Below are 11,230 nucleotides of genomic sequence, written 5' to 3'. Positions count from 1 at the left end.
CCAAAGATGTTGGCTATTTGCAGTATGGTAGCGCTGCAGATAGCTTGCTGGGGAGATCATGCATTAAAAATGAAAAGGACTCAAAAATAACTTAAACAAGGTTTTAATAAGAAAAACAAAAACTCCATTTACACTAAATACATTAACAACCAAACCAGACCCAACCACCAACCCAACCCCCAGGGTAATGGGAGAGCTAGGTGCTGCTCCTTATATACTAAACCCAAATGCTGACACACCTTAATCAAATACAACTCAGCAGCACCTGCTATGTTTCACAGCTTTAAAGTTGGGTCTCGTTATCTTGCTCTGGCCCTTGCTCTGGCCCCTTTAAGATATACACATCGAGTGGAACAATGATGAACCTTTACATTTAAAGAAACCATTCAACATTTTGCCCCCCCCCCCCCGATAAATTTTGAAATCTCTTTCTGCCATTTTTTAAAACATTATCTTTCAGGATGAATGACAGATCACTTTGATCTGTCAACTTAATCCCTCATTTAGGCAAGAAAGAGGCCTTGTCCTGAACCCAGGCATCCTCTTAGGTAAGTTGTGATACTGCACACAGCGAGTGTCAGGATCTCGCAGGAGGAGAAAGAGTAGTGGCAGCTAGTGGTCCAGGAGGCACCTGAAGGTGGATTTTGAACCAGGTTCAGACTGGTGGGACAGGGAGGAATCACCAGCGGAGAGTGAGGGTGAAGGGGAGCAGCTTGAGGTAACCACAAATGCTGATAGAGAAGGAGCGAGGGTTGTGTCTCCTGCTCTGCAGTACAGTCCTGATTCAGCTCCTTCCCCTGCTCCACTCCCAGCACTGGATAAGAAGGGACGGGAAAAGGCTAGAATGATTAAGAAAGCTGAGTCACCGTGAAAAAAAATGCAAGGACAGAGGTATAAATAAGGGGGAGTGAGGACAGAATTTTAGCTTCTGCAACTGACGTGCTTATCTGATGGATGTACTGTGTGCTGACTACTTGATTACTAAGCAATAAAGTTGATTTCTGCAATCACAGTGCCTGGTTCTGCTTAGAGCATCAGACAACAAACTGAGGGGTTTTTCTGGCAGCCTGACAGTGAGTGACAAAGTACTCAATGCTAATAGATGCCATGCTTGCAAAACAGAAAAGCAATGTTAACACTGGCCAAGTTCCCAGTGAACTATTTCTTCCTTCCTTTGTTAGTCAAGATGCTGGACCTGACCACTTTTTCATACAAGGCATTTTCTATACTTTGGAACATTCCCTTCTCTGGAGCATAATGGAACACAAGCCTTTCCATTTTCTCCCATGGCCTGGCTAATCCACTATTATTTTCACACCCATTCAGATCTTCCTGAAACCAGGTGCTCTGCCCGATCTGCAATGCAACGGATAATATATTTTCAAGGGGGCAAAACATATTTTGTTCAATGCTTCTGCTGCACATGGTGCCACAGACCTAGCAACTCCGCTGGGAATGTGTACCATGTTATTATCTTAACACACAGCAATTCATTCTTTCTCAGGCAGTATCCGTATGTTAGTTTGAAGCCCATATGCCAGAGAGAAACAGCAGAATGCTTATAAAAAACCACCCCAGTGCCAATGACAGCTATTCTACCATTTATTTATAAACATAGATTAGAGCTGCTGAAGGGCAACAGGACAGAAGGTATGCTGACATTAGGTGATGATAAGCATTTTAGACTGAAACAGGTGCTTAATTTTTAAAAGGAGAACCTCCACATCTCAAGATGTTAAGTTTACCCTTCTGGACCCTACTCATACTGTTCCCTCTATTTTTGACACGTTCTGCTTTGCATTGTGTCATTGACCTCTTCCATGTCCAACACCAGTATTATCAGCCAGGGCACTTTGTAATTGGTGGCATCACTTCACAATTCTTTTCCCCCAGCTTTTCAATAGACTTCAGGGAGAAGCCAAAGGAAACACCTGCTGATGAATATACGTAAGGAAATATTTTTATTTTTCTGGGGGGGGGGGGGGAAGCTCCTGGTTATGTAAGTAAATAATAAAAAACTAGATAATTTTCTTTATATAGAATAGTTTTTATTTGGTTTTAAAAAATATATACTTCTAACAAAATCAATTACAAATTCATATAAAGAGATTACTCTGAATCTCACAACTTCCCCCATCCTCTCCATGGCTCCTAATGTCAACATTTACAACTGAATATCAATCTGTTATTCTTTTTTTAAACCCCAAAGTCTTTATTACTATACAAGTCAGATTAAAATCCTGCTAATGTTTTCATCTGTTTACAATGGTCTCCTAAATAAATTATAATTTTCCCCCATTCTTTTTTAAAGTTCTTGTCGTCTTGGTTCCTGAGCTTTCCAGTTAGTTTTGCCATTTCAGCATACTCCATCAACTTGGTTTGCCATTCTTCCCTAGTCGGGATTTATTCTTATTTTCACCTCTGGGCTAATAACATCTGAGTGGCTATTGTTGCATACATAAATAGTCTTTTCTGATCCTTTGGAATCTCAGTACTTATAATTGCTAATAAAAAAGCTTCCAGGTTTTCAACAAACATTCTTTTAAACTTTTTCTCAATTCATTATATATCATATCCCAGAAAGTTTTTATTACCTTACATGACACCACATATGCCATACATTTCACTCTGTTCTACACATAGAGGTCATAAGAACTAGCAAATGTAAGAAAGGCCAAGGACCCATATAGCCCCACGCTATGATCTCACAGCAGCCAACCAGATGGCCACGATAAACCCACAAGTAAGTCCTGAGCATTACAGCAGTCTTCTCAGCTCCCATTACCAGGAACTGGGATTCAAAGGCATAGTGCCTCCAATGGTGGGGTGAGAACATAGCCACTGTGGTTAGCAGCTACCTCCCTTGTTGCTGTTGTTGTTGATGCTGCTGCTGCTGCTGTTTTAATCTTCATTTAAAGCCATATAAGTTGTGGGCCATTGCTAACTCTTGTGGGAGTAAATTTCATCGTTTACCTAAGTATTTACTTTCTTTTGTCTCCCCTGGATCTTTCAAAATTCAATTTCATCGCATGTCCTCAGATTATAATCTTATGAGATAATGTGTGTATTTGTGTGTGTTTATCCACTTTCAAAACATGAGGTCTGTCCAGCAGAAGCAAGACAGAAGCAGAAAAACCCACCACATGCATAACTCCTCTATTTTTTTCAGCGCAGTACCAAAGAACTACCAGCATGTCCTTTCCCTAGTCTTTGCTGTGAATGAGGTCAACGAGAACCCCAACATTTTATCCAACATCACTTTGGGGTTCCAGATCTATGACAGCTACTGTGATGCAAAGATGACTTATCAGAATACTTTGAACCTCATCTCTCATCATAGGAAAACCATCCCCAACTACAAGTGTGGTGTTGATAAGAACCTGATAGCTGCCATTGGGGGCCTTGACTCTGAAACTTCAAGCCACATGGCCTCCATCTTGGAGCTTTATAAGATTCTACAGGTAGGAAGAGTGTGGCTGGAATGAAGACTCCACAACTGTTGTGTATGATTTAGTCTTAGTGTATATTCTCAGGGCATTGGGAGGGGGAGAAGGAAAGGAGTATGTTTTTTGGCAGGCTAAAACAAATATTTCTTGCTTATTTATTTATTAAATTAAAGAATAATAATAAAACTACCCTGTTCTTTCAGCATTCAGTATGCCATGACTAGAAGAAATTAAGATCAATTCCCTTAGCAGGCCACTGAGGGCGTATGGTATGAAGAAATCAGAATTTTAAACTGTATGACAATTTTTTTCAAACATCAGGTTGGGATCCACCAGTGGATTGTCCTCAGTGCCAAAGCCAGACCAGTTCCCCCTCTCTTGCCATGACAACACCCTTAGGTTGGATCACTCTCAATGTGGTTTGGAGATAGGGAAGGTTTATGGGGAGAGATGTTAAATTGGATGGGTATTGGAAATAAAGGAAATTGGAACGTGGGATAAAAGACTAATGTTTATTAGTACATAAATCTATTAGCAAATATATATTAAGCTAAGAATACAAAGGAAATGGATGAGTAAGTTTAAAAAAGTCATAAATAGGAAGTGAGTGTAAAGTGATCAGGGAGGAGGGATGAAAGAAACTGAAAGTATATGGTTGAGTGGACGAGAAAGATATACCATAGATTCCAGCGTATAAGATGAATTTTTAACCCCAGAAAATCCTCTAAAAAGTCGGGGGTCATCTTATACGCTGGATATGGGTTCACTGCACAGCAGCAGTGGGCGGCAGGCTCTGCACTGGGAGGAAGCTGCCCAGTGATAACAAGCCGGCTTCGCTGGGCGGCTTCCTCCCAATGCGGAGCGGAGCCCGCCGCCCACTGCTCCTGCTCAACGAAGCTGCTGAAGCTGCCAAAGCCGGCTTAGCATCGCTGGACAACTTCGCCGGATAGCTTCGCCGGATAGCGTGGAGCCCACCGCCCACTGCCGCTGCCCAGCAAAGCTGCCGCATATAAGCAGCTGCCAATTTGGGGGGTCGTCTTATACGCCCAGTCACCTAATACGCCGGAATCTACGGTAAGTGGTGTGTGAAAGGAGAATGTGAGATGAAATGACTTTGAGGAGCATGTGGAGCTGGGAATGGAAAAAATATAAAATCATAGGTTTTATCCACTTAGAACCCCTGGATCAGGAAATTCTCCCTAAAATAGATTAACTGAGTCACAAAATCTCCATAACAAATGTTTGTGCATAGTTTAGAGGAAAGCTGAGCTATGGAACCCATTTTTCAGAAGGAAAATATTGTGAAAAATAATTCAACCATTTTCAGAGATGAATTAGTTATCTGTAGAAAATCATGTCAGGAATTTCCAGCTGATTATGCCAAACTCTGCCTCTGCCTAACTATCATACGTCTAATGGGCCTCAGTAATTTTCAGCCATGTAAGTAGGGACTGTGCTTAGGAAAAATGAGAAAGTTTGACAAACCATGCTTTAGAAGATTCTATAAATTTTGCTCTGAAGTATCACATGGAAATCAGCTCTTTTTCCTGCAAGGCGGACCTCCCAGCACCATTTTATGTGTGCTGTAAACAGAAGGAAAGGTGTAGAGGTGAAGAGCTAGGTTGGTGTGATGAAAACGCACCAATATCCAATCCAGCACTCACCATAATGCATCTGTACTGTACAAACCTCTCTCCCTTCCTTTTTGCCCTCAATGTACAAGAGGCCAAATAATTTCCCCTGACCCACTCCACCAGCCACTACTGCCTATAAGACATGGTAAGAGTAGGAAAATGAGGAGCAGGGATGCGGAAAAGCAAATTAAAAAAATAATCCTTAAACTCAGAAAGTTATTGAACTCAGCAAGAATAAAAAACCTCAAGACACATAAATATCCTACCTGGCGATTTAAAAATCCCATTGTTCTTCACTAGATCACCTATTCTTCATTAACTCCAGCTGTGAGTAAAAAAGACCCTATTTCTTCGTTGTACCAAATGGCCCCCAGTGAAGAACATCAATACACCGGCATTGTTCAGCTTCTTCTCTATTTCCAGTGGAAGTGGGTTGGGATATTTGTCACAGCTGACGATAAAGGAGAAACGTTTGTGAAAAAGTTGACAAGCCAGCTTTCCCAGAATGGCATCTGTATAGCTGTCACTGAGAGAATGGTAACCAACCGGGGTTTTGATGATACTGGGTTGATAGAGAAATGTCAGAATATGGCCGAGTCCCTAAGCAAAACAAATGTCAATGTATTTGTTGTCAATGCAGACAAAAACACGAAGACAGGTTTGCAATGGCTGCTACTGATAGGTAGAATGATGAGTATGAGTCCCATAAACAAAGTGTGGGTTATGACCACCGACTGGGATTTCTCCTCAGAGCCATACCACAAAGATCTGGATATACAAAACTTCCATGGTGCCTTATCCTTTGCCATTCATTCCAGTGAGGTGAAGGGGTTCCACCCTTTCCTCTTGAACCTAAATCCCCATTCTGAGGCCGATGGCTTTATCAGGTTGTTCTGGCAACAGGCATTTGGTTGCCAGTTTTTAGATGTGGAAACGGAGGAGGAATTCTGCACTGGTGAGGAGAAGTTGGAGAGCCTTCCTGGGGCTTTTTTTGAAATGCAAATGACCAGCCAAAGCTACAGCATCTACAATGCCGTCTATGCTGTGGCACATGCTTTGCATGCCATGTTGGCACCCAGAACCAAACAGGGAGAGATGGTGCTTGGTAACTATCTGGGACCTCAAAATCAATATTTCCAGGTAATGTCTAACATAGTTTGTCAAGGAATACACACTTGCATTGGTTTGGTGAAATTCAATACGCAGTTCAAAAGCTTTTGTTGTATTAAAATCTATGTAAAAAGAGTTGAATGGAAATGTTGAACTTAGGTTGGATGGATATGGATTGAGGATTAAATCTGTAAATTAGAATTTAAGCCTCCTATCCAACATGTGTGGGAGAAAAAAGATGGCAAGGAGGCTGTGAAGCTAGGAATTATGAAATTACACATTTTATCCCTGTTTATTTGTGTTCTGCTGATCTTTCCTCAGTTTCTACCTGTTGCTCAGAATAAACCAGGCAAATTTGTAAAAGTAAAAAATGTTTACTTACATTGAATGAAGGCAGCTACTACCTCTAGGTAAAAAATGCTTCTCAATTACGAAATACAAAATTAGTTTCTGAAATGGAATCTAGGCAGGTATGTCTCCCCTGAAAACTCAAGGGGATCTTCAGCAAATAGTATGAATTGATCCCAGCATGAGAAAACAGAAGCTTTGTAGTGTCTTCTCTATTTTTACCAAATCTACCATTCTCTTTCTTCCTCTGTAGCTTCAACCTTTCCTGAGGAATATCTTGTTTAACAACAGTGCGGGGGATGCCGTCTTTTTTAATGAGAAACGTGAGCTAGAAGGTGGATTTGATATTATCAACTGGGTGACTTTCCCAAATAAGTCCTTTTTAAGAGTGAAAGTTGGGAAACTGGATCCCCAAGCTCCACTGGGCAGTGATTTCTCCATTGATGAGAAGATCATTACATGGCACCAGAGTTTTAACCAGGTAGGACCCAGCTGCAGCTTCTGAGGTCTATAGGTAGACATTCACCAGATTTGTTTCATAATCATGTACACCCTGCTGAATGAGTTCCTTTTAGCTGCATTGATTCTTTGTATGTTAGAGATGGGTTGTTTACATGTCACTGTAGTGATCTTGGCTTTCAGGGTTTAAAACCGTGCAGCTCTTCCCTGAAACACCATTTGAAATGCCTAGACTATTTAGTTGAACCAAGATTTGTTGACCAGTGGTACGGGTGTTGGTGTAGTGTGGCTAGCAGCAAAGGGTTAGAACCTTGTAGTCATTCTGTGGAAGAACTTTTTAGGTGTCAGGGAATTATAAATTAATAAGAATTATAATTAATTTTTGGTGTGTTCTTTGGCTCCCATATACATCTGCCTACGCACTGTATTTCTGCTGTTGCCATGTTTGAGATTTCATTTTTCTTAAGGTGGATTGTGAAATAATAATCCAATAATGAAATAAATGTTTTATAATGAGAACATCCACATGCAACAAGCACAGAAAGCATGCAATACGAAATTGTGCTTCGTAGTTTCATTTCTGTGTTCATTTCTTTAAAGGAACCAAGTTGCCACTTCTCATCTTTAAAAACATATTATAAAATCTACACATATCAGTAGATATTCACATTTTCTTTGCCTGAACCATTTACTGGCTGAGTGGCTCAGTTGGTTAGAGCAAGGTGTTGATAATGCCAAGGTCACAGGTTTGATCCCTTTATAGGACAGCTGTATATTCCTGCATTGTGGGGGGTTGGAATACATGATCCTCAGAGTCCCCTACAACTATTATCTTTGTTGGGTTGAATATGCACAAATATTGGTGATTGTCACAACCATTGTAAAGTTAGTGGCATTAATTAATTAATTAATTTTTAAAAAATACCCTGTTGGGTGCCTTATTTCAATGCAGCAGCCTGTTGATCAAAATGCAAAGAACAAACATAGAATAGAATACATGCAATATCTTCTGTTTTATGGACAGGTGGTGCCCCTTGCCTTGTGTAATGACCGCTGCCATCCAGGTTACAGCAGACAAAGGAAAGAGGGGGAACCATTTTGCTGCTATGATTGTACTCCATGTCCAGAAGGGAAGATTTCAAATCAGACAGGTAGGGGAGTGTATGCTATAGTATATCAACTATATTGAGAACATGTTTTTTGTTAGCTATTTATGAACAAATAGTCGCCTTACAAAACATTTGAAGATAAACCTTTACTTGTCTGGTTTTCAACCGTTGAACAAGTATCATTCACTCATATATATATATGAATGTGCTTCTGTCCCTTGAGCCCAAGAGAGGGTTTAGTCCTTTTTGTTTTCAAAGCTCCTTCATAGCATAGCATAAGTTAATAAACCAAATCTTGCCTGTCCTCAAAAATCCCTCCAGACAATGTCTGCTTGAAGTCACCAAACTCCCACGCTCTAAGTCAAAGATGCAACCAACAGAAGAACGAACCAACCGTCAAGTACCAACTGCCTCCATCTTTCCCGAATACCATTTATTGTTTGTGAAATATATTTACTGTTCTTAAACCAAGGTACCACTGTACAAGTGTTTTATCATAAACAATCTTATAAATTGCTAACCAGTATATCTTCTGCTTACCTCCACACCTGAAAACTTCATGGATTGCATGGACACCAACTTACTTGATCACCAAAATTCTAGAATTTTCAATTCAATAGTTTTTTTTTGTTTTTTTTTACCATATTCCTAGGTGTGTTAACTGGATTATATTAGCATCTTTAGTCTTCCTTTGACATTAAGCTTCCTTTCTGGGATAGGAAATACTCTGAATATTGGTAAATGAAACTTCCTATTTTACAACCATTTCTACTGGTAAGCTGTGAAACATTCATGTTTAATTATTATTTCTCCATTCAGATAGCTTTGAAAGTTCTTATTGATGAACTAGGGATTTCCCCCTCTAAACACACCCAAATTCCAATTCTACGCACGTGTAAACACAAACATACATATATGGAGCTTATCATTTAGATTTAATTCTGATTTAATTATCCACTGGAAAGAATCTTCCAAAAATAGCTTAGCTTACCATAAAGACAAAACATGTTAACACTCTAACAATTTCCTTAAAAAGATAATGTTTTGTATTGTGTATTTTGTAAATTACATTGAATTATAATACAGTTTCCTGATCCTAGACCATAAATATTTGTATCTCAGTGAGACTGAAAATGCTATAACTATAATCCTGATTTCTTTATACTGCCAGATATGGATAACTGCTTCCAGTGCCAAGAAGATCAGTATCCTAACCAGGAGAGAAACCAGTGCATCAGCAAGAAAGAAAACTTCCTATCTTATGAAGCACCTTTAGGCATCAGTTTGGCTCTTTTGGCTCTGGCTTTTTCTGCAACTACAGCCTTGGTGTTTGGAATCTTCATCAAACATCAAAACACTCCCATTGTCAAAGCCAACAACCGGAATCTCACCTACACCCTGCTCATCTCCCTTCTGCTCTGCTTCCTCTGCTCCTTGCTATTCATTGGGCGCCCCCAGTTACTGACCTGCAATCTACGACAAACTGCCTTTGGTATCATCTTCTCAGTGGCTGTTTCTTCTGTTTTGGCTAAAACCCTCACGGTGGTTCTGGCTTTCATGGCCACCAAACCAGGATCCAAGATGAGGAAATGGGTGGGGACAAGATTTTCCACCTCTATTGTTCTTGGTTGTGCTTCTATCCAGGCAAGTACTTGTATAGTATGGCTCTGTACTGACCCTCCTTTTCCGGATCTGGACATGCACTCTCTGCCTGAAGAAGTCATAGTGGAATGCAATGAAGGCTCAGCCAACATGTTCTACTCTGTTCTTGGTTACATGGGATTGCTGGCTCTTGTCAGCTTCGTTGTGGCTTTCTTTGCTTGGAAGCTGCCGGACACTTTTAATGAAGCCAAATTTATCACTTTCAGCATGTTGGTGTTTTGCAGTGTGTGGCTTTCTTTTGTTCCATCCTACTTAAGCACCAAAGGGAAGTACATAGTGGCTGTGGAGATCTTCTCCATTTTGGCCTCCGGTGCTGGAATCTTGGGTTGTATCTTCTCCCCAAAATGTTATATCATTGTTTTCAAGCCTGAACTCAACTCAAAAGAGCAGCTAAAAAAGAGAAATAAGTAACAATCTAACTATTAAAATCATTATAGTGGATAACCTTTTAAATGTTTTAAGCTTTGTGTGTTTGAGAAGGCTTCAGCTTTCAGGTTCTCTTGATATAGATGTTGCTTACCGTCAGAACTGCAGTTGTCAAAATATGGAAAACCTTACAGTACTTGCAACCTGCTCCAGTATAAAAATATGTGTTGTTTAACACTAGTTGAAAAATTTGCTCATAATAAAATGTGTTTCCAAAGGCAGTGAATAATAATGAAAAATTCTGTGCAGTTTGGTGGGATTTTATCACGTGCAGAACACAACAAATATAGACACAAACGAATCCCTTTCCATGGTGCAACATGAAATTTGGTCTTTGTAATGTTCATAAGTACTCTACTTATCTAATTTAAATCTTTTTCAGATATATCCATTTCATTTATTTATATTTGTACATCTACACCTAATATTTTTATTGTATTGTTCTGCTTGATTTACTTTGATTAATTAATATAGAACATGTGGTAGTAGAAGGGACGCGGGTGGCGCTGTGGGTTAAACCACAGAGCTTAGGACTTGCCGATCAGAAGGTCAGCGGTTCGAATCCCCACGACAGGGTGAGCTCCCGTTGTTCGGTCTCTGCTCCTGCCCATCTCGCAGTTCAAAAGCACGTCACAGTGCAAGTAGATAAATAGGTACCGCTCTGGCGGGAAGGTAAACGGTGATTTCGTATGCTGCTCTATTTCTCCAGAAGCAGCTTAGTCATGCTGGTCACATGACCTGGAAGCTGTACGCCGGCTCCCTCGGCCAATAAAGCAAGATGAGTGCCGCAACCTCAGAGTCGGTCACGACTGGACCTAATGGTCAGGGGTCCATTACCTTTACCTTTATGTGATAGTAGAGTAGGAAGAGTCCCTGAAGGTCATCCAGCCCCAATCCCGGAATGCAGGAATCTCAGCTAAAGCACCCATGACAGATGGCCTTCCAACCTCTGCTTTAAAACCTCCAATGAAGAAGAGCCCACTACTGCCTGAGGGAGTCCCTTCCACTGTCTATCAGCCTTTACTGACAGAAAGTT

General features: G+C 40.5%; 1 protein-coding gene across 1 annotated transcript; it reads left to right on the top strand.

Moving 5' to 3' along the window:
* The first annotated feature begins 9,277 nt into the window (after positions 1-9,277).
* Positions 9,278-10,398, top strand: LOC144324897 (vomeronasal type-2 receptor 26-like). The gene has a single exon (XM_077916699.1). It carries the CDS (start codon positions 9,280-9,282, stop codon positions 10,177-10,179), a length of 900 nt encoding a protein of 299 aa, XP_077772825.1. The 5' UTR covers positions 9,278-9,279; the 3' UTR covers positions 10,180-10,398.
* The last annotated feature ends 832 nt before the right edge of the window (positions 10,399-11,230 follow it).

Source organism: Podarcis muralis, chromosome 13 (genome assembly GCF_964188315.1).
Source record: "Podarcis muralis chromosome 13, rPodMur119.hap1.1, whole genome shotgun sequence".
In the NCBI taxonomy this organism is placed as follows: domain Eukaryota; kingdom Metazoa; phylum Chordata; class Lepidosauria; order Squamata; family Lacertidae; genus Podarcis; species Podarcis muralis.
This window is presented reverse-complemented; position numbering and strand designations above follow the sequence as displayed.